Source organism: Bubalus bubalis, chromosome 14, assembly GCF_019923935.1.
Source record: "Bubalus bubalis isolate 160015118507 breed Murrah chromosome 14, NDDB_SH_1, whole genome shotgun sequence".
Lineage (NCBI taxonomy): Eukaryota > Metazoa > Chordata > Mammalia > Artiodactyla > Bovidae > Bubalus > Bubalus bubalis.
In genome coordinates, this window is record NC_059170.1 from 28,338,869 (window position 1) to 28,362,972 (window position 24,104).

Consider the following 24,104-nt stretch of genomic DNA (forward strand, 5'->3'; position numbering starts at 1 on the left):
CGCCCTTGTAGACTGTCAAGACTGTCCATACACGTGTAGCCATGTCTCTCGCGGTGGCTTAAAATGTAGTCATGACCATCTGTTTGTGAATGGACACCTGGGTGTGGTTTTACGTGTCAAGCTCTTGGTGGCAGGACCTGATGGAAAGAATCGGGGGAGCCCTGGAAATAACTGAGGAGTGGTGCTTCTTAAATGACGTCTATGATGCCCTTGGCCTGGTCTGTGTCCCTGGGGAAGGGCCCCGGGGCAGGGACAACCACGGTCATGTTCACACCCCAGAAGGAAGAGGGCACTTCTGACACAGGCTGGAAGCCAGGAGCCCCTCCCCATGAGCCCTGAGCTCTGCCACTCGCCGGCCATGGGCCTCAGTTTCCTCTCCTGGACAGTGTGGAGCACAGACTTCCGACAGGTTTGTGAGATTCGATATGACAATGAGCTCCAGGAGCCTCTCAGGACCCCTGAGTGACGAGCACAGGAAAACTCACAGCATGTTCATTAGTTCAGGAAATGTTAGTGCAGATCTCCAGTAATGTGATAGACTTCTTTTTTTATTATGTATTTTTGTTTATTTATTTGGCTGTGCTGGGTCTTAGTTGTCAAATGCAGAATCTTTGGTTGCAGCATGAGAACTCTCGGTTGCAGCCTGTGAGATCTAGTTCCCTGACCAGGGATCAAACCCAGGACCCTTGCATTGAGAGCATGGATTGCTTAGCCAACAGACCACCAGGGAAGTCCCCATAGACTTCTTTTGTATTGCTTATTTTTCTTTCTTTATTTGGCTGTGCCAGGTCATAACTGCAATATGCAGAAGTTTTAGTTGTGGCATTCGAACTCATAGTTGCAGCATGTGATATCTAGTTCCCTGACCAGGGATCAAACCAGGCCTCTTGCATTGACAGCATGGTTTGTTAGCCAGTGGACCACCAGGGGAAGTTCCCATAGACTTCTCTTCTTAACAGTCAAAAACCACCTCCATTTTTCCAAAGAATCAAATGGACTCCAGGAATCAGGAGAGAGCAAAAAAATCTGGGCAGGGCCATGCCTCTAGGGTCAACTCCCAATTTCTGGAGCACCCCTCCCCCAACATCCTTGGCTATTAGCAAGGCTCCTACATTCTCAAGATCAGATATGGACCACAGGGCCCTTTCCCCTTCCCCATTCCCCCAAGAGCCCCCCCACCAGGCTCTTGGGGGAAGAACATCCCTCATGGCCCAAATCTCTAAGCATGGGAATGGCACGGGCGTGGTCAGTCACTCATCATGCCGTCCTCCGGCTGTGATCTGGGCATCTCCCACACCTGGCACTCTGCAGGCCAGTTGGCAGGTCTGCGGCCAGATTCACCAGCATCACCCCTCCTGGCTCCCTGTGAGTGCAGGCAGAAGGACCGCCAACCTCCTCTTTCATCAGGGTTGGGACTGCCTCTTTCATCAGAGGACCCCCCAACCTAAGGGCCTTGCGCTCCATTCTGATGGGGTGTCAGTGGGATTTACTAACAAGGAGCTCAGACCTCAGTTCTGACGATCACTGCAGAAGGAACGTCTGTGTAAATAACCTTCCTGGGATCTGGAGTTGCTGCCTTCCCCCACCTCCCCAAGCCCTCTGTCTCCTGAGACACCTGCACCTCTGTCTTCCTCAACAAAGGACTGTTAAGTAGTCCCACAACCTAGAGAAGTCCCCTCCTACTTGGGCTCAGAACCGTTCTGAAACTGAAGCCTTGTGACGCAGTCGCAGCTGTGGCAGGCAGTGTGTGGGGAGACAAGCTCTGCCTCTCCCACCAGCATCCCTGGATTCACAGGGTGTGTGAATCCTCACTTAGGACACCGGGAGCTCAGCAAAGCAGTACTGCGGTGGAGGTCACACTGGAAAACACAGTCACCCAGACCAGGGAGCACGCTTGTTGCCACTTCCACTGATGTTTCCTGGAGAGAAAAATGGATGTGAAGTCAGGGTAGCTGGATCGCTGCGCTAGACTCATTATATAAGAAACCTGGGGCAGAGGCAGGTTTCACGTTGCCTGCTATAGATGAAATGGCATCAGAGAGGTTTTGGTGTTTTATTTTAAAATGGGATTTTTAACATCTCTGAGACAGAGTGTTTCCTCTGGAGATGTATCTGATGGAGAGTGAATATCCATTTTTTAGTAGACTTTATATTTTAGAGAAGTTTTAGATTCTTGGGAAAAGAGCAGAAAACAGAGTTCCAGACGCCCCCTCCTCCCTGCAGTCTCCCCTGCTATTAACACCTCCCCAGGACATTGTTACAACTAGGGGTTTCCCTGGTGGCTCTGAAGGTAAAGAATCTGCCTGCAATGTGGGAGACCTGGGTTCAATCCCTGGGTCAGGAAGATCCCCTGGAGAAGGAAATGGCAACCCACTCCAATATTGTTGCCTGGAGAATTCCATGGACAGAGCTTGGCAGGCTACAGTCCATGGGGTCACAGAGAGTCAGACACGAATGAGCAACAACACTTTCACTTATTACAATTAGTGCCAGACATGGTTACAGTGGATGAACCTGCATTGACACCTCCCATCACCCAAAACCCACAGCCAGCCTTAGGGTTCCTTCCTGGTGCTGCATGTTCTTTGGATTTGGACCAATGTGTGATGACATGTATCCACCATTACAGTATCAGAGTATTTCCTCCACGTGAAAAATCCTCTGTGCTCTTTTCCTTTCCATCCTTCTCTTCCTCCAACCGCTGGCACCCCCTGATTTTTTTTTAATATTTGTTTTTATTTATGCATGTATTTGACTGTGCCAGGTATTAGTTATGGCATGAGAACTCTTAGCGATAGCATGTGGGATCTAGCTCCCTGGCCAGGGATTGAACCCATGCCCTCTGTATTGGAAGGCAGAGTCTTGAACACTGGACCGTCAGTAAATTCCAGCCCCTGATGGTTCACTGTCTCCATAGTCCTTCCTTTTCCAGAGTGCCATGTCGTTGGACTCACACAGTCTGCAGCCGGTTCAGATTGGCTGCTTTCACTATAACATGTGTTTATGCATCCTCCACGTCTTGTCATGACTTGGTGTATCCCTGGATTCCCATTTTTGAAGCTAAGGGGAATGGAACTCGTGCATTTATTCCGATAGCTTTTAGAGGAACCCCGTGGCAGGTGCTGGAATTCACAGTGAGGAAGGCAGGCCTTGTTCCTGGGGTCCCAGCATACTTGACATAAGTAGTTGGAGCCACATGAGCAGGGCAGTGGCCTTGGGGGCACAAAGGATGGTCCCCCATATCCTGGGGGACAGGGAGTCCTGAGGGGGGTGATCCCTGGGCAGGAGAGAGCATTCCTGCACACGGAGTGGAGGGAAGCGAAGGGGGTGCAGGGTGGGATGGAACAGGCCTGGGTGGCTGACCCTCGGACCACAAGGAGGGAGACCATGGGCAGCTTAGGTGGCCCCTGGGGACACACTGCACACACAGGACACCTCAGGATTGGCAGCCACTTGAGCAGGTGCAGCAGGTGATGGATGGGAGGAGGGAGAGAGGAGGGAGGCAAACGTATTTACTCCTCAGCACAGGCCCAGCTACGAGCTCACCTCTGGCTCATTTGATCTTTCTCAACTCAACTAACAAGAAAAATAATAAAACTAGAGGTTTCATAACCGCGGCTCACGTCTCCAGCAGGCAGACTCGGGGAGATGCAGCCCGCTGCCCCCATAAATGTCAGCACGCTGGTGCCGGTGCCGACAAGGAAGCAGATCGGGGGTCGCCCGTTCCCAGCACACTAGCGCCCCCTTCCCTCAGGGAGCGAGCAATTAAAAATGATGAGGGTAGGGAGTTAAATGAAACCCTCCTGGTTGCGGGGGCTGCCGTGCCTCCTTTCGTGGGTGCCGTGCATTCTCAGCAGATGCTGTGGATAAGCATGGCTGCACCTGTCTGCTGTGAGCCAGCAAGATGGGCATGGGGGAGGGAAAATTCTCCTGAGAAACGGTTTTGCACCATCCTGGAAAAAGAAAAGCAGCTCTGCTGTTTAGCCCAGGGCCTAATTAATGGGGCTGCACACACAGAGCAACTTGGATTCACCAGAGCCAGGGCCCCACACTGCTGAGTCCAGCTTGCGGAATGTGCAGTTTTGACCTGTGAGATGTGCACCAGCTAAAACATTACAAATGCCTTGCGTTTGGGGTGTTGGTTAGCTACATTATAAAAGTACCCAGGGCCCGGATGGGAAACGCTGGCATATGTAACAACTCGGGGCCCATGTAGCACTGGGCTTGGGGAGGATCTGTGGAATTCCTGGAGTGAATGAGTCATTCCACAATGTCGTCTTCTCCCAGCAAGAGCAGTTTGCTTGTTGATAAAATGAGGGGTGGGATAGATGGCTTCTGGGGCATGTTCCAGTCCTGACATCCTAGAGATCTGAGACACCCCTCGGAGATGCTGGCGACACGGGGATGCCATCGCAGGTTCTTGGCAGGGCGTGGTACCCAGAACGTGGACACGTGGCTCACGCACGCAGGTGGCTTCCAGGAGGGCAGCCTGAATGCCCCCTTCATGGAGCCTTTGCCTTCCTCCCGGGCTTAGGTGTGCTCTCCCCTTCTCCCAGCTTCTCCACTGAGGGCAGTAGCCCCTCACCCCACCCTCCGCTCTCTCTGATCTGTGCTTGGGCCAGGAAGGGAGGGGCCCTGAGGAGGGGAGCTGGGGTCCTGGGGCGCGGCTGTTTTTACAGGCAGGCTTTGTAGAGCTCTGGGCATGCAGGGCCTGGGGGACTGGGGTTTCCAGAGGCAGAAAGCAGAGAGACCCTTCTCCCTGTCCTTCCAGCAGCCAGAAGGCCATGGAAACTGCTTTGCAGTGAATTCATACACTATGAATTTCACCATTAACGTGAGCAACAATCCAGTGGCATTCTGTACATTTGAGTGTGAAGCAGTCATCGCCTCTCCCTAGTTCCAACACTTCTCATCCCCCAGAGGAGACCCCATACATACTGGCAGACACTCCCCAGCCACCGGCCACCACTCGTCTGCATCTGTGTCCGATGGCTGCAGCTCCAGCCCTCCGGATGGGCAATGGCAGTGGTAACGGTCTCTCGGGGACCCGCAGTCAGCAGGCAGCACTCTGAGGGATAATGGGAGACCCCACAGGGACACAGCCATGCTCAGTAGATGACCCATGAGAGACTCCCTCAGGGTCCCAGGACAGGGGAGCAGGGAGTCCTGAGGTTGTACAGGCACTGCCAGTCTCCTCTCTGTCCCGCCCCCCACCATGGAGGGCCTCCCTACACATCTCCCTGGTGATACATCCTTGCTGGGTGGGTGGTGAATCACCTATTTTGCAGAAGCCTCTCCTGGATTCCTCACTCTTTTTCTTCCTTTTCTCTGTCTTTTCCTGGTTCTTGAGTTCCTCTCCTGCAAGCAGACATGTGTGAAGTGGGTACAGGGGATACTATGATCCACTGTAGCTAAATTTTGTGGATGTACCTCTGAAGTCACAGCAGTGGGCCTCTAACTCAGTTCACTGGGTGTTTCTATGGCTGGGAAAGGTTGTGATCCTCTCTCAACGTTGGCTCCAGGAAAGAGTGTCACGTCCACTCAGGACACCCCCTCAGCCTCAAAGGCCACTGGACCTTCCTAGAAACCCCCAGAGTGCGGGGGCAGAGTGGCTCTTCCCTCCAATTGTGCTGCATGTGTACTCAGTCACTTCAGTCGTGTCCAACTCTTTGCGACCCCATGGGCTGTAACCCACCAGTCTCCTCTATCCATGGGATTCTCCAGGCCAGAATACTGGAATGGGTTGCTATGCCCTCATCCAGAGGATCTTCCTGACCTAGGGATCGTGCATTGGCAGGTGGGTTCTTTACTAACAGGTCACCTCGCTGGCTGAGCACCTTCCTGTGTGTCTCTTCTGACGCTGGTTTACCTGGCAGCCCAGCTCCCACCACACCAGCTCTCAGTCCTTGAGATTCCGTCCTTCCCCCATCTTTGCACGTGCTGCCCGCCTGGAAGCCCTCCCCAGCCCAGGCCTCCTGGAGACCCTTCCATCCCTGGAGCTTGGCAGAGGCACCAGGTCCTCATCCTGGGAAAACACTCCCCGCTGTGTGTCTGGGTCGGGCTCTCTCAGAACAGAGCTCCTTCCTCCACGCAGAGCCCCCCACCCCCTGGGAGCCACACCCCAGGTGATGACCCGCCCCCACCCTGGGCTCCGTCTGGCAGGGATGTGCTTCTTGCTGACTGTGGCATCTGTAAATCCGCACAAACGGATGGATGGATGGCGCTTCCCATGGGAGCTCTGTGTGTGCAGCTGCCTTCTCCAAGGGCCAGGGCCCTTCCAGGGGTGGGCAGAATGCAGGCCGCCCTGGGGCGGGGGAGGCCACAGAGATTCCAGCAATAACTCAGTGGGCCCACGGTGGGCGTGTTGGCGGGGACACCACTAAGATGACAACCTGAGACTAACATGCACACAGCACGAAGGAACATGCCTCAGTGACACGGCTGGCCGGGCGCATCCCTGCTCTTGGTCCCAGCCCCAGGACAACCAGCCCAGGGTGCCCATCAGCCTCCACTTCATTTTCCCGGCTTCCTGGTGAGGATCAGAGAGGGGAGGCCCCTGGAAAATGAAATCCTGCTCTTCTTGAATTTCCTGGTGTCCCGCCTTTCCCATCGTGTCCAGCTGGACAGTTTCCTGGGTGTTGGGTTCTTGCATGTGCTTCTCAAATAGCCATTGACAATGCTGCTGCTGCTGTAAACGCTGGGCCTTCTCAGCATTAAGTTACATTTCAGGAGCAGAGTGGATGCTGGCGGGTGTATGGTCTCAAAATAAATAGGGCTTGGAAATGGAATCCAGTCTAAAGGGAGAGGTAGGCTCTGGGGGCCAGGCCAGCTGGGGAAGGGGACCTAGGCTCCCAGTCATGCAAGATGGTCAGAATGTCAAGGGCTGGCTGACCCCACACCTCCCAAAGGGCTCCCCACCCGGGGGCCCCCCAGCTTGGCCAGACCGCTGTTAGATTCCACCATCCACACTGCCATTTCCCAGTCACCTCCCACCTGGAGCCTTCACTCTAGGTCTTCCTGGGTAGATCCCCAGAGCCGGGCGCCACGGGCCCATGAATATTTTGTGCAGTGAATGACTGCGTGACTTTGGCCAGTGCCTTTGCTCCCCATCTCCTCAGATGGGTGACACGCCGGGATGTAAGATGAGTTGGGTTCATCCAGCCTCTGCCTGCGCTGGCTCTGGTTCACCCTTTTCTGCTGCTCCCAAAGGCCAGTGCTCAGAGCACCTGCTGCTGGTCAGGTCACAGACCCAGGGTCCCAGGTGCATCCCCAGGAGGCTTGCCAGGGTGGGCGTGACTGCAGAGTTCAGCTACACCCCACGCAGGCCCTCCACACCCTGGCATCCCAGCAGGGGCACACACATCACCTCCAACCCCGGCCCTGTCCCTGGGCAAGTGGCTGAGTCCTCCCCCCAAGACCACCAGGCCTCCCACAGCCCACCACACCTCCAAGGGGACAGAGGCAGCGGAGGCTGTGACTGTGCGTGTTTCATCAACTGGACCTGATTTCTCTCAGGAATCCTTCTGCCTCTTGTCAAGTTTGTTTAAAACTAATGGAAGCAATTAGCAGGCCTCGGAGATGTGTGGCTGATCTGGGTTGCGGGGACCAAGCACCCCAGGGGGTCCACATCCCAGCCATGGATGGAAGGACATGCAGTCACCTCTCCAGGCAGGTTTCTCCAATGGAGCCTGGAGGAGGTCATGACCCCGGTGCCTGCAACTCTGCAAAGGTGTTTTCTTCCCACGAGGCTGCAGGACATTCTCGGACACTCGTGCTGGGGTCACAGCACCCGGCCTGGCCCGAGAGGAGTCCATGGGTGTGCAATGGCCCGGCAGCTTCTGACCCCTAAAAGAGAAGGACTTTACCTGCAGAGAGGAGGTAGACCCCAAAATGAAAAGGAACAAGAGGAGGGAAGTAGGTTGAAGAAGAAGCAAAGAGAGAAAATTGGGCAGGATACGCTGAGGGTGGTAAATGCCTCCGCTCGGCTAGCCCCCGGCTACAGCGCCAACTCTGAGCTTCCCAGCCGCCAATAAAGAGGCAACCGCCTTGAGCAACTCTCCAGGAAAATAAAATGGGCTCCTTGATGAAGCATCAGCTCCTGCCCAAGACCCCAGATGTGTCTCAGGGGAGTCTGCCCGCTCCCCCACCCACCAAGAGCTCATTTCCCATTTTTATGACAAGATGTAGTGTTTGTAACCTTCTGAGCAGTGTTTGCATGTTGAGAAATCTAAACCCACATTTCTTAGGGTTTCAGATGGGCGCTCACTTATTCAGAGCTAAAGTGCCATGAATGCCCCTGGTGTCACAAAGAACAAGCCTTTCTGATCTTTCCCTTTGACAGAGAGACAGTCACCCAGCAGTGCCCAGGAAGGCACTGTCCTGAACTCTCCTCCTTCTGAAAAGCCAGCTCCCCAACTCTGTGTGCGCTCGGAACGGCCCCCAACTTCCCACAAACACATTCCAGCTCCCGCCTCCTCACTGACATGGGCTCGGAGGTGAAATGAGCCATTGGGTGGAGCTGATCATCCAGCCCGCGGTGACACAAGCCGGAGGCCAGTTCTGTGTTGTCCCAAAACCCAATGTGATGGACAGGGAGGCCTGGTGTGCTGCGATTCATGGGGTCGCAAAGAGTCAGACACAACTAAGTGACTGATCTGATCTGATCTGAGTCAGACCCCGGGGCTGAAATAGTCTTAAAGGCGCCTGCATGGAGAGGCTGGCTTTATCATTGTAGATCGCGTCTGGTAGTGCCATCTTCAATGTCCTGAGGGTCTCCCATCCATGGAGGATGTCCAACCCCTGCAAGTTCCCTTCTCCTGTGGACAGTGCCCCAACCTTCCTACTGGGGCAGCGCCTACGCAGGTAATTTTTTTTTTCTGACATCTGCGTCCACACTTCCCTCAAATGCCGCCAAAGCTCTGCACTAATTAAAAAAAAAAAAAAAATACAGCGACACCATCACTTAATCTGGAAAAAATGCAAACTCCCCGCTGCTGTCCAGTCCCATTAGTGATATTAGAAATTTGCTTTCAGAGAACAAAGGGCTTATTTCTGTACTTTGTGCTAATCTCTAGCAATCACAGCATTGTCATTTTATCTTTGTCAAAGACAATTGGGCGTCAGAAATGATTGATCCATTCAGTTTGTCGCTGACTTTAATTTGTATACCATTGGGCGATGGTACAATGGAAGCAGTCTAGCGTTCTCCTGTCACTTGGGAAAGAATGTGACTATTCCCTCCCCGGGGGGCATTTCCCTGGAGCCTCAACCCACTCGTCACCCGGATTGCCCTCTTCCACCCGAGGACCTCGTCTGTGAACCCTGGAGTCTGTGCACACACGGAGACGCCTGGCTCCATCACACTGAGGAGCATTTTTGTATTAAAGCCACGAGTGGGAGGTGTCGGTGACTGGGGAGATGTCTGGAGTGAAGTATTTGAAACGAGGGAACGTTCATGTTATTTATTATTCCAAGGCAGCCAACAATAAAAGGTGAACCCGGGGGAAACACTTTATCAGAACTAACAGTGAGGAGCTTTTTTTAGTTTCTAGAATAAATAGTAATTAAATCATGTAAGCTGTGACAGTGAAATTGCTTAAAAAACCAATCCTCCCACCATAATTGCTGAGATACCCACATGTTTATAAATCCTAGGTAACTTTATCCGTTACTTTCATCAGCAGAATGTGACACTGGCTGTGGGTGCCTCGTAATTTACCGTGGCTTCAGGTGGCAGCTGCAGAAGTACACGGATACAAAGGCCCTGGTGTGGCCCCAGGCAACAGGCAGCTTCCGCTGTGTCTTCTCCTGCAAGGAGGGGGGAGGGGCACAAGTGGTCCAGCGATGGAGTCACGGGAGGCGCCTAATGGATGTTTGGGGTCAGTGGACTGTCCACCTTACACGCCTGCTTCCAGGTCATGAGAAAGCTCCAGCTGCCCGAGGTCACTAGAGAATCCATGAATCCTCCCGCCTCGACTCAGACTCCAGTTGAGCCCAGAGGTGGTAGTTAAGTGGGGGAGAGGGGGATACGTTTGCAGAGGTGAGAACAGCTGTGCTTCGGAGAGAATGAAGCAAGTTCCTTGTGTTTTGTCGTTGTTCCTTTTTCTAAAGCCCCAGCTGATTCCCAGGAGGTAGAGATAAAAACCCCTGGACTTCCCTGGAGGCTCAGTGATAAAGAATCCACCTACAATGCAAGAGAGGCAGGTTCGATCCCTGGGTCGGGAGGATCCCTGGAAGAGGAAATGGCATCCCACTCCAGTATTCTTGCTCGGAGAATCCCCTGGACAGAGGAGCCTGGAGGGCTGCATACAGTCCATGGGGTCGCGGAGTCAGACACAGCTAAGTGCACACACAGAGATAAAACGCAGTCCCTGGAGGTCAAGCAATCAGTTAAACAACTGCCTTCTCGCCCATATTAGAGACCGAGGACCGCAGCTGAACTCAAGCTCTGAGCAGACGCCTGCCCGCCAGGCTTTGCCACCCACCCTGACCTTATCCCCCTTCTCTTGCAGTCAAGTTCAGCAGCTGCCTGGGGACCAAGGGGACGCACTACGAGACCAACAGCATGGACTTCAAGGTCGGGGCCGACGGGACAGTCTTCGCCACCCGGGAGCTGCGCATCCCCTCCGAGCAGGTGGCCTTCACCGTGACGGCGTGGGACCACCAGACGGCTGAGCGCTGGGACGCTGCAGTGCGGCTGCTGGTCGCCCAGACCTCATCCACGCACTCCGGACACAAGGTAAGGCATGACTGCACGCAGGGAGGGGCTGGGCGCATGTCCTTCCTCCTCAGGTGGCTGAGCGGAGCCTGGTTGGCAGAGGCAGACACCTGAGTGGGTGGCACCGGGCTTGGGGGCGACCCCTGACCTCCCGCCTTCCCAGGCAGAGCTGCCCACAGGCCCCCATCAGCTTGGTGCACAGTCATCAGCACCCTGATGGTCAGTTCCTTTGCGAACAAGGGCCTCATGGCTCCATTTCTCACTGGGCGCCTCTCCTGCTTGTAGCCCCCCAGCCTGGGGGCTCCCAAGGCCTAGAGGAGCGAGAAGTAAGACAGAGGTCACATGGCTGGCCAGGCAAGGCAGGCAGGGTAGCTGGTGTGAGACTGATTCAGAGAGAGGGGAGGGGAAGCAGAGGAGGTCGGGGAGGGGGAGGAGCGGGAGGAGGGAGAGGAGGGCGGGCATACTTCACATAAACACACACCAGCCCATGTCCCCAGGCCCCAGCCTCCCTCTGACTTCCCCTCTAACTTAGCTGCATGGCTGTGTTGATAGGATGGGAGGGGTGAACTCACCTTCCCCCAACTGCCCCCCCATCCTGAGAGACCTCTCCGCCCCATGTGCCCCAGGACTCCAGGCCCAGACCCCTCAGCCCCCAGAAATGCCCACATTAGGTTTCTTGAGTCTGAGGGGACCAGCCCTGCTCACCTTTGCCCGTGTTTCAGCAGCTGTGTTGGCCTCAGGCTGGGGCCTGCTAGGTCAACAGAGAAATTGCGGCCCAGAGGACCCGCATGGTGGGTCCAACTGCACGTCCATCTACATGAAGGTGGACCCGTAGGGAGGGAGAACCCTTGGGAGGCTTTGTGGCTGTTGGTGTTATGATATGCATGTGGCTCACTAGAAAAGACGCACACCAGTTAAAGCAGGACAGGCTGTCAGGGACAGCATCCGGGGTATTCCCTCAGGAAGGGCCCACAGGAAGTGGAGGGTTAGACCAGACTGATCAGATGCCTTTCTGTAGATCTCACAGAACCTCACAGGACTAAAGTGCTCAGCAAACCCCAGTGGGACACAGTCCGCAAGTTTCCCCAAACCTATTTGACCAAGGAACCTTCTTTACGGGAAATCTTTCAAGGCAGGTGTTCTGAGGAACTCACTTTGGAAAACTGGGGCTGTGTTTCATTTTTGTCTTATTTTTAAGCCATATTGTTAAACCACTAGGCAGTGATTTAGGTTAGAAAATCAGTGACTCGGTGGCTAGCCTTATCCTGGGAGGGGGGCTGACATCTTGAGTGCCCTCGGGGTGTGCTGAACTAGGTATTGAAACACACTTCTAACAGGGGTGCCCCTCAGATCGCGCCTCTCACCTTGAGGATGTTGAAAATCCTGAGATAAATGTGGTTTTCCATCCCTTTCTGAGTGATCATGACCAGCCATGCCATGGTGGGCAACATGGCCCTCGTGGGGGCCCCACCCTGCCAGGGCCGAGCCAAGGGCAGCAGTGGAAGGCTTACATCTTGATTGCAATTGCAATACAGAAACGGAAACGGTGCCTTGTGGCCAAGGAGCAGGGCTCTCTAAAGCCCATGGATGGCCTCAGATAAAAGGCACTAATTAAAAACATAATGACACCTTTTGTCAAGCATGTTAATGAAGTGATTTCTGAGGCAGTTAATCCCCAGATCTTCCAAGAAGGTGACTGCAATTAGACAATCCCCAGGATGCATGCCCCTCCAACCCCATGGCAGGCGGGGCCAAGAAGCACCTGATCTGCAGATTCCATGTCCCAGGTTAAGGGCATGAGTGGGGTGACTAAGGGGCCACACCGGAACACATGGCACGTGACCGTGTAGGCAGTGGGCACGTCCCTGCAACCCTCCTGAGCCGGTCCTTCCCTGTCTATTTCCCATCACCTTCGTTGCTAAGGGCTCCGTGCCTCCTATCTTCAAACCCAAAGAGCCCTGCCCTGACTTTCTAGGACCCTCTGCTAAGTGTGTCCACGTCGATCCTCACAACATCTCCAGAAGTGGGCGCTGTCACTGTCCCCGCTTTACACGTGGGGAAGCTGAGCTGTGTGACTGCAGCCTCTTGCTGCATGGGAGAACTGATGTTCTGGAAAGGAGTAAATAAGGGACTTTCTAGGCACAGCTGAGCCCAGCATCATAACAGAGCCTGGCTGCCCTGGATTGTCTGTTTGGATCGAGCTCCTCCAGCTTACCAGCTGATGTTCTGGGACAAGCATACAACCTCTCTGAGGCTTATTACTCTGGAAAATGGGACAGCAACGCTGCCTACCTCCCACCCAAGGTTGTTAAGAGGATTACGTGGGATGATGTGAGGTCAGGCAAGGTGCAGACTCTATGAGAGCATTGTCCCCAAAGAGGTGAAAAATAGTAGATCTTATTGCTATCATTGGCATGGTCTCAGCCCTCTGAGTCCTTTGTTTGTCTCAGCCACTGGGTCCTCACAAGGGTGGTGCCTGGGAGGACAGGGAGGAGGCCGGTGTGGGACACTGGCTGATGCACCCTTACAAAGCAGTGCCGACTTTTGAACAGTGTCAGTGTAAATGGATTAAGGTAATCCAGATGGCTGGTGTCCTAAGTCACCTCCCAGAAGCAAATGTCAATCTTCTCCAGGGGAAGGTATCATGCCAGACCTCAAATTATATCTGTCTTCTTTTGTACATTTCTAGCACTCAACCGAAAATGACTGGAGGAACAAAATAAGATAACTAAAAATTAAAAGGAAAAGCAGATGATAATCAAAGACCCATGGGGTAGATTTACAACTATATTATTAATTATAATCATTAAAAATAGATTAACTCTTGTACTTGGAAAAAAACAAACTGACAATATATTTTTCAAAATCTATCCTTTTTTTTTTTTTTTTTTTTCCATATGCAGCTTACAGGGCTTCCCTTATAGCTCAGTCAGTAAAGAATTTGCCTGCAATGCAGGAGACTTTGATTCAATTCCTGGGTCAGGAAGATCCCCTGGAGAAGGAAATGGCAACCCACTCCAGTATTCTTGCCTGGAGTATTCCATGGACAGAGGGGTGCCTGGCAGGCCACATTCCAAGGGGTCTACAGTCCATGGAGTCACAAGAGTAGGACACAACTTAGCAACTAAACCGCCACCACGCAGCTTACAAAAGATATGTCTAAAAAGCGTAAGGACACAGAAAAGCTTGAAGTAAAAGCATGGGGGCAGGGAAATACCAGGCAAATAAACAAGTATGAAATTAATGGTAAATTTTAACTAACATCTGTGAGTAAACAATAGAACATGCAGACAAAATATCAGTAAGGAAATAGAAGATTAGGAGCACAGAATTAAGAAGTCTGACCTTGGTGAAATGTACATAAAGCACAGAAACCAACTGCTGCTAAATACAGATTGTTTACAAGTATACTCAGAATATTTACAAAAATTAGCCGAACGTCAAGCAAACTTCAAAATGCTTCAGAAGTTTAGAATCAAAATGTAGTTTCTGTTCTTCTTACCACAGAACAATTAAACTAGAAATCAATAAAAAAGAAAATTACTGAAAAATCCCCATAGATTTGGAAGTTAATTAGATGCCTTCTTATTAACCCTTGGGTAAAAAATAAATCACATGGAAATGGGAGAATATTTTGAACTGAGTAATAAAACTAGTTGGGATGTATTAATCAGTGAAGTCATGCCAGATGGAAATGTTTAGCTTTAAATACATATATTACAAGATAAAGAATGCAGAAAATCAACAATTTTAACACTTATCTCAAGAAATTATAAAAATGGGGAACGAAATACAAAGTAGAAAGAAGGGAATAATAAAACAAAGAGGAGAATATAATGAAATAGAAAATAATAGAATCAACAAAGACAGAAGTCGGCTCAGCTTAGTAGTTTAACCACCAAACTGTAGACTAAGAAAAAACCTGAAAATAATTCCTATCTAGAATGACAAGAGAACCTCATGACCAATCACACAGACATTAGAAAGGTCCCTTGAGGACATTATATATAATTTATACCAATATATTTGAAAACAAAGATGGAATAGGTAACATTCTAGAATATAAAATTTACCAAAATTAACATGAAAGGAACATCTGAACTGTTTTATTATTGTGAATAAAGTTTTAGTTCAGATTTTTATCACACACAAAAAATTCCTCTCACCATGAGGGCTCCACTGGTAAGTTTTACCCAAGCTGTAAGGAGTTAAAACTCATCCCACAAGAGGGATGGCTTCCCCAACCAAATGGGGACCATGTTGAAACCAACAGGAACTTTTCCCAAAGCCAGCAAGGACCTTGAAAGAACAACGAGAGAGAGGATCGTTACATGCCTGTCCACTCAGAATAGACGGGAAAAAATCCTAAGCAAAATTTTAACACACATGAATCCACCCATGTTTACATGGGCTAAACAATGGCCACATTTGTCTGTTTCAAGAAATCAAGATTTGGTTTAACACTTAAACATTAACCCAAGTAATGCAAAATAGAATAAACATCACATGATCATCTGAAGAGTAATTGTTAAATTTAACTTCCATTCAAGATGAAACTGTTCAGCAAATGAGGAAAAGCAACCATTCTTAATTTCACAAAGAGTATCTATAGCAAACATCTGAACTACAGTTGGAATACTCAAAGCCTTCCTTGACTTCAAAAATAGGACAAGGACACTCTTACATCACACACCGGAGCCTCAAGCCAGTGAGTTTAGGCAAGAAAAAGAAATCGGAATAAACAGAACTAGCATTATGTGTAGCTTATATCGTGAATGTAGAAAATCCAAAATAATCTCTGGCTAATTTATTGGAATTAATGAATGATGTTAGCAAGGATGCTGGATGTAAAAGTGATTGCATCTTTACAGACTGCAGGGGATAGTTAAGGACAGGGAAGCCTGGCATGCTGCAGTACATGGGGTCGAAAGAGTTGGACACGACTGAGCAACTGAACAACAACAACAGACCAGGAATAGTTAGAAAATAAAGTCTGAACCAGATACCAATTACAATAGCATTAATTATACAAGACCCTTACATATTACTGAGAGCAATTTTTTTCTCTTTGGCTGCACTCTGCAGCTTGTGGGATTTTAGTTCTCACACCAGGGATTGAACCCGGCTCCTCGGCAGTGAGAGCATGAAGTCCTAACCCCTGCATCACCAGGGAATTCCCTACATATTACTGAGAACACTTAAAGATCTTTGAAAACAGAGGGATACACCCTGTTCATAAGAGGCTTAATGTTATGGTGATGTCAATTCTACCCAAAGGTTTCTATAGATTTAACACAATCCCAGCAAAAATCCAACATGTTTTTTCTTTGCTTTTCTATAGAAAGGCTAAGAGCTGACTTTAAATTTTTAAACAGAAATACAAAGGGCTTCCCTGGTGGCTCAGTGGTAAAGAATCTGCCTGCGATGCAGGAGACAAAGGAGATGTAGGTTCAATCCCTGGTTTGGGAAGATCCCCTGGAGGAGGGCTTGGCAACCCACTCCAGTATTCTTGCCAATCCCATGGACAGAGAAGCCTGGTGGGCTACAGTCCATGGGGTCTCAAAATGTTGTACACAACTGAATGACTGAGTGCACATGTGGGAATAACCTAGAATGACACAAAAATGGGAGGGCTGGGTGTTTCAGACATTAGGACTCCGGATAAACCACACCAGTTTCTCAGCCTCACCACTGCAGGCATTTGGGGCCAGATCATCTCTGATGTGGGGCAGCCCTGTGCACTGTGGGATGTTTGCCAGCATCCCTTGCCCACTCCAGGTGCTAGCAGCACCCCACCACCCCTGTTTGCAACAAAGCTGTCTCCTGTCATCGCCAGATGTTCCCCAGGAGCCCCATCTGAGAGCTGCAGAACTCATTAGATGGTACTGTCTGAGGTCAAACAAATGGAACAGAATCGTCCAGAAAAAATATTTAACATTTTGGAAAGTCTTATCTTCATGGAAGCCTTCCCTGATAGCTCAGTTGCTAAAGAATCCGTCTTCAACACAGGAGACCCCAGTTCAATTCTTGGGTTGGGAAGATCCTCTGGAGAAGGGATAGGCTACCCACTCCAGTATTCTTGGGCTTTCCTTGTGGCTCAGCTGGTAAAGAATCCGCCTCCAGTGTGGGAGACCTGGGTTTGATCCCTGGGTTGGGAAGATCCCCTGGAGAAGGGAAAGGCCACTCCAGTATTCTGGCCTGAAGAATTCCATGGACTGTATAGTCCATGGAGTCGAAACGAGTGGGACACAACTGAGCAACTCACTTTCACTTTCATCTTCATGGAGGTTTAACTTGTATACAACACAATTCACCAACTTCACATAAATGACTTGATTTACCTTGTCAAATACACACAGTGCCAACACTGGATTTTTCATGAGTGGTGCTGGATGGCAGAGGCCGGTAAACTGCAGCTCACAGGTCACATCTGACCTGCCACCTGCCTGCTGATGCCTGCAAGCTAAGAATGGCTTCTGTAATTTCAAATGGTTGTATAAGCACTTAAATTAATATCCTCGACTTTGCTTCTTGACCTGCAATGTCTAAACTATTTAACTGTGTGACCCTTTAACAAAAAAAATTGCCAAGCCTACTTAGAATAGTGGAGAAGGACTGTCTTTTCCATAAGTGATGCTGGGCCAATGGGGTACCCTAAAGGGGAAAAGTCAAGTGACCCCTGTGTTGTGCTTAGTCGCTCAGTCACGTCCGAGTCCTTGCAACCCCATGGACTGCAGCCTGCCAGGCTCCTCTGTCCCTGGGGATTCTCCAGGCAAGAATACTGGAGTGGGCTGCCGTGCCCTCCTCCAGGGGATCTTCTCAACCCAGGTCTCCCTCATTACAGGCAGATTCTTTACCATCTGAGCCACCAGGGAAGTCCCAAGTGACCCCTACCCCCATGCTACATCCCGATCAGTTCCAGGTGAATTGTAACTCTGAGTGTGCAAGACAAAGCAGACAAATAGAAGAGAATTGGAAGTGGTGTGTGAGGAAAGCTCTCATATGTGATGAAGTACAGAGACTACAGCAACGGTTGATGATTTGACTTCATGAAAAATGAGAATCTACTTATCACTACTTAGGAAAGCAGAAAGACTGTAAAGCAATTATCCTTCAATTAAAAATAAATAATTTTTTAAGTGAAAAGATAAACCAGAGATGAGAGAGGATATTTGTGACACTTAATGATTGACAGGGCTTCCCTGGTGGCTCAGATGGTAAAGCATCTGCCTGCAATGCTTGAGACCCGGGTTCAATCCCTGGGTCCGGAAGACCCCCTGGAGAAGGAAATGGCAATCCACTCCAGCACTCTTGCCTGGAAAATCCCATGGACAGAGGAGCCTGATAGGCTACAGTCCATGGGGTCACAAAGAGTCGGACACGACTGAACGACTTCACTTTCACTTTCAGTGATTGACAAAGAGGCACGTCCTGAATATAGATGAGTGTGCAAGCTCGGTCTTGTCCGATTCTTTCTGACCCTGTAGACTGTAGCCCACCAGGCTCCTCTGTTCGTAGGGTTTCCAGGCAAGAATACTGGAGTGGGTTGCCATTTCCTTATCCACCTGAATATAGAGAGAGCTTCAAATCACTATGTAAAGACAGATAGCCTGATAGGAGAAAAATTAAAAAACAACAAGCTGTCCATGAAAGACCCACCTGCCTGGTGGTGGGTCAGTGTGAAGACATGTCAACCTCAGCAGGGCAATGCAGATAAAAGCCAAAAACCTACCAGAATGACTAGCCTTTGAAAGACTGGCAGTACCAGTTCTCACATTGGTGAGAACGTGGAGAAGTGGCACTCCCATGTGCTTGGTGGGGATGCATTAAGGTACAGCCTCTCCAATAGCAATCAGCTTTTCCATTTAAATTTGAATATACCTTGGCCTAGTTGAGAAGAACTGTTCCCCTTCTCACACCTCTGACACCAAAGCTGTAGGTTTTCTACCCCAGCCAATCCTCTGACTTTCCATGGACACCAACTGGGTGTTCTCTAATTTAATTCAATTCTGACCCTCACAGCCCGGAGTCAGCACAGACCGTGAGGCTCAGGGCTCAGTCCACAAGCCTACTTCCTGTCACATGTGGGTCACAAGTGATGAGTCTCCTCCCGGTTACTCGCTTCTGTCCAACTCAGTTCTCACCGCCCACACCTCTGGTCAATCATTTGCTACAAAGGTTCGCAGAATTGGGGGCAGCACACACTTACTCTTCCTGGTTTATCATGAAGGAATGTCCAGGTCAAGCACTACACAGGGGGAGGTCCAGACGGATCGCAAATGCAAGGGCTTCTATCCCCGTGGTGATGGGTGCACCATCCTCCTGCCACATGGATGTGTTCACCAACCCAGAAGTTCTCCACACCCCAGAGTTCAGGGATTTTTATGGAGGCTTCATCCCGCAAGCACAATCCATGAACTCAACTTCTCAACTCATTCCCTCTCCCCTCCCCAGAGGATGGAGTGGGCAGGGGGCTGACAGTTCCAAGTTCCTAATCATGACTCCAACTTTCTGGTGACAAGCCCCCTCCAGCAGCCCACCCAGAGTCATTTCATTAGAACAAAAAATGCTCTATCATCCAGGAAACTCCTAGGGACTTAGGAGCCGTGGGTAAGGTACCCCGTCAATCCATCACTGCAGAGGTTGCAAGGGTTTCAAGAGCTCTGTGTCAGGAATGAGGAGCAGAGACCAAGTGTGTATTTTTCATCATGCCGCTGGTCATAGGTACAAGCCCAAAGGAAGTATGTGCCCATTCATACCAAGAGCTCTGCACCAGAATCTGATGAACCTGAAAAGAACCCAAAGGCTCATTAGCATTAGGTTGGTTAAGAATCTGGTGGTGGCTTCCTGCAGTGAAATTCTGTGTAGCAGCAAAAATGAACAGGGTAGGCAAATCCCACAGACACGCATCGAGGGATAGAGGGCCGGGAAATGCAGATGTGGTCCAGACTTAGACAACATGGAGTATGTGTACAACCTCACAGAGGAAGCAGGAGGAGGCAGGCCTAGGGGGCTTTGAGGAATGAGTGGGGGGACCTGGGCCAGGTGTTCATTCTGTTCTCATTCCTGTGTTTGTTTACTGAAGTTGCAAGCACTTTCCCACATGTCCTTTATACTTCACAATTTCAAAGCATCTTTTCAGTGCATGCAGAGGGCTTTCTGGCTGGGTTTGGAAAGGTGGGGAGTTCAAGGGGGACACCGCAAGTGGGAGTTCTGCTGGTAGAAGTTTCTAGAAACACAAAAGGAAAGTGTTAATCCCTCAGTCATGTCCGACTCTTTGTGACCCCGTGGACTGTAGCCTGCCAGGCTCCACTGTCCGTTGAATTCTCCAGGGAAGAATACTGGAGTGAGTTGCCCATGTCCTTCTCCAGGGGATCATCCTCACTCAGGGATCAAACCCGGGTCTCCTGCATTGCAGGCAGATGCCCTGGTCTGATCCACCAGGGAAGTCAAAGGGTCTGCTTCAAAGGAGCCATTTGTAGCGTTAAAAGTCCCAAGAAACTCTCATGAAAGGAAACTTGAAGCGAATCCCCGGAGGAGGGCGCAAAGGGAGCCCCTAATTTCCCAGTTCGGTAAATCCCTGCTCTCTCGCGTCAGGTCCCATCAAGCACGGTCTCCCTCGTCCATCATTTCAGCGACTCTCAGGGCGTGAGCAAAAGCAGCTTTACGGTCAGGTGAACCATAAACTCCTGGCAACTTCTCCCTTTCCTCTCCCTTCTTAGCAACCATTTAAAGGCGGTCTTTTTGTGGGTAATACCAGCAGGGCTGGAATCTGGAAGAAGGTTTTTGTGTGCAGTCTTGCAGGAAAGCTGATAGCAATTCAATTAGAAAATGCAAATGAGGTCACATATTTCCCACGGGAGAGCTGCATCGCCCCCAAGGAATTGGAGCGATGTTTGGCCTCACAGTCGATAGTGAGATCAAGTTCTCGCACCCTCGTCATCTGGCTGGCTGTGCAGCACTTGAAAGTGTCAATGGGACCTGTGGGTATACTTTGCAAAAGAGGAAACTGTTGTTTATGAAACTAATATTAGATTGTAGAGTGTGTCAGCGTCTATGAAAGATAAACTCAGTCGCACGTTATCCCGTGCCCGGGCCCAGATGCCAAGGCGCCATCTTTCCCCGGGATTTCCACCTCCCCAAGTGTTGGGCTGAACTGTGCCCTCAGCGTTTCTGTGTGGAAGTCCTAGCCCACAGTTCCTCAGAATGGGACCAGGTTGTCAGATGTAATTAGTTCCAGTGAGGTCCTCAGGGCAGAGGGACCCTAATCCTACAGGACTGGTGAACTTATTAAAGAGGAAATTTGAACACAGACACAGTCCTTGGTGCTTCCCCTATGGTGCAGCAGTAAAGAATCTGCCTGCCAATGCAGGAGATGCAAGTTCGATCCTTGGGTCAGGAAGATCCCCTGGAGGAAGAAATGGAAACCCACTCCAGTATTCTTGCCTGCAGAATCCCATGGACAGAGAAGCCTGGCAGGATACAGTCCTTGGGGTCGCAGAGTCAGATGCGACTGAGTGACTAAGCACAGCACGACAGCACAGTCCCGGGCAGAACCTGTGTGAAGATGAAGACAAGGATGGAGGTGGCCTTTCTGCAAAACAAGGACACCGCCCACCACCAGGCTCCAGGAGAGGGGCCTGGGGCGAGCCTCTCACTCGGCCCTGCGGAGGGACTGCCCTTCCCACACCTGGTCTTGGCCTCTGGCCTCCAGAACCATGACATGAGTGTCTGCCATGGAAGCCCCTGTCTGTGGTGAGCCCAGGACAGTCAGTCACTGGGGATGTCTCCAGTGCCTTCCAGCTGAGGTGGAGACCCGACCCCAAGGGTGGAGACACACACCATCCGTGTAGCCTCCTGAAGGTGGATAAGAGTTCAGAGCTTCCAGTCCTCTTCTCGCCGCTGCTCGGGTCTCCAGTCCCAGCGAGGACATCTTGCCAAGACCACAGGTGTTAAAGCCCCACCCTCACGGCCTGCCTCTGTGAGTAGAAGGAGCCCGTCTGTATCACAGACACCCAGATCTGTGACAGGACACGGAATGGAGAGGACCTGGCTGAGAAGCAGTTTCTGAGACACACCCCACCCCCGGCAATGAGGCCCCCAAGGAAAGGCTGGCCCCCGAGCAGCCCTTCATGAGCGCCAGAGGACCAGCACCCATGCCTTAACCCCTACGCTGCCCACTTGGGAGTTTTAACCAAAGGGGGCCAGTGGAGCTTGCCACACGCAGTGCTACCTTGGGAAAGCATGTGAAGGCCATCAGGTGAAGCCCTGGAAGCAGAGTGTGCACGCACCTTCAGAAAGTAGCAAGACGATCCTTATATGCTTTTCCAAAAGGTGGCCCCCACGTGACAGAAACAGCGAGTCCCGGTGTGGCCAATACGGGAAAGTACGGCTGGCGAGTGAGCAGACTGCTGTCCACGTGCCTGTTCTCCGGAGGCTGGCAGCCACGTTAATGCGTGATGGCGAGCTCGGTACTTCAGGCACAGGCTTGACTGCCTGGGAGAACCGAGTGTCCATGTCACAGACACACAGACTGTCAGGAAGGAAATCCATGGTGACCACAGCCGAGTGGCCCCGCCAGCAATGGGTGATCAGTGTTAGACCTCAGTGGGTGCACAATGCTCCCCAGAAATCCACAGCTGTTAACTCTGCAAGAGTTAACTCCTGCAGAGGCAGGAGTGAGTTCTGACCCCTGGAAGCTGCAGGGGGAGGGCTCCAGGCTTCCCCGGGGTGAGCAGGAGTGACACGGTGGAAAAGGGCCAACTCAGACCACATTTCAGGCTGCTGACGTCCTTGAACGAGTGTCAGGGTCTTCATTTTGCAGAGGAGAGGTGCCCGGGGTCCAAGCCCAGGGAGAAAGGCATGACCATCATTGGTCACTTTCCCTGGCCTTTCTTGGGAGTAGGGAATGGCCCAGGGCTGGGCCGATAGAAGGCAGAGGCTGCTGGTCTGTCCAGGGAGCCAGGAGTGCGACATCTGAGTCGAGACCGGAGATAAGAGAAGCAGGTAGAGATGGGAGCACCCTCGGGCTAGGGGAGCACCCTTAGGCAGAGCCCAGGTCAGGTGGCCCTTGGAGAGGCATTTGTGTCTATTCTAAGATGTGTCGGTTTTCCAGGGGGCCTGAGAGCAAGGGTGGGAGGGTGAGGCTTTTTCTGCAGCAATCTTGTCTTGGCCAGCACCATGCCCGGCCTGCTTCCTGCTGTGTCTCTGCTGCGAGAGAGGCAAGGAGTGGGCGCTAGTCAGGTCTGGTTTACTAAGCAGGATGAAGGCCCCCAGGGGCTGGCCCGGCTGCCTCTCCCACCCCACGGGGACCATCGTGTCTCACCACTGTGCTCCGGCCGGCCACTGTCCGTTCCTTGCTCCAGGAGGTCCCACCACCACTACCCACCACCTGGATCCTAGCACCTCCCCCTCTCAGCTTCTCTTTTTCCTGAAAATACAAAAGCCTCAGAGGGTGGAAGCCATCCCCACCCAGCCAAGTCCACCACTCTGCTTCCTTGTTCCCATGAGGGGACACCTGTCACTTCTGCAGGACACGCCCCGGCATCCTTCATCGCCTCTCCTGCAGCTGTGCAGGAGCCAAGCTGCAGGTACAAACAGGAAGAGACCCTCCCTCACCACCCACACAACGCTCATCCTGACCGAAGCCTTCCAGAATCACCCACGCTGACAAAACTGACTGTTTTTCTCACTAATTGACACCAATGTGAGCGATTCCAACCAGTTCCACTGCTTGCAACTCCAGGAAAAAGTCATACATTTTGGCTTAACTTGCTAATTTAATTTATCTTCTCTTACTGTAATTGTACTTCTTTCTGTAAACTAAAGAGTAATTTCATTTATGTTGTTGCTGGCAAAACATAATTGTCCTAATTCTCTAGAGCAGGTCCCCAAGCAGGGCGCTCGGAGGAGAAGCCTGGAGTTTGGGTTGTCACAGAGGGTGGGGGTGCTCCTAGCATCGCGTGGACCTGAGCACCCTACAAGTGCACAGGACGCCCCCCAGAGCACGCCCTGCTTCCCAGGTTGGCAGTGCAGAGAGCCTGGTTTAGAGCCAGGTGGGATCAGGGGGTACTTCTCAGGCCCTGGGAGACACCTTATCTTGTGTCTTCGTTTTGCTGGGGACACGAGGCTGCAGAGGGCAAGGGGTGTGCTGTGAGTGTCTGTTAAGAAAAATGAGGTTTTCAAACTACTTGAGAACACAAAGCTTCCCTGAGGATGATGGTGATGGAAACAAGTTGCCTGAAGAACCAGGGCTCAGTGGTTCCCCAGGGATGCGCCCACCCCCACAGTCCCTGACCCTGACCCTTAGGAAACAGCAGCAGTGGGGTCAGGCCCGCACAGCACGGCGACATCCGCCCTCCGTGTCAGGGCTTCACCTTGCGAGTGA

General features: G+C 51.4%; 1 protein-coding gene across 6 annotated transcripts in view; it reads left to right on the top strand.

Moving 5' to 3' along the window:
* Positions 1 to 24,104, top strand: part of CDH4 (cadherin 4) — a 480,504-nt gene that overhangs the window by 339,607 nt on the left and 116,793 nt on the right. For all 6 annotated transcript variants that reach the window (XM_025263793.3, XM_044927835.2, XM_044927838.2 and 3 more), the window contains exon 3: positions 10,512 to 10,738. In XM_025263793.3, coding sequence (XP_025119578.1) covers positions 10,512 to 10,738 — 227 coding nt within the window. The remainder of the gene's footprint in view (positions 1 to 10,511; positions 10,739 to 24,104) is intronic.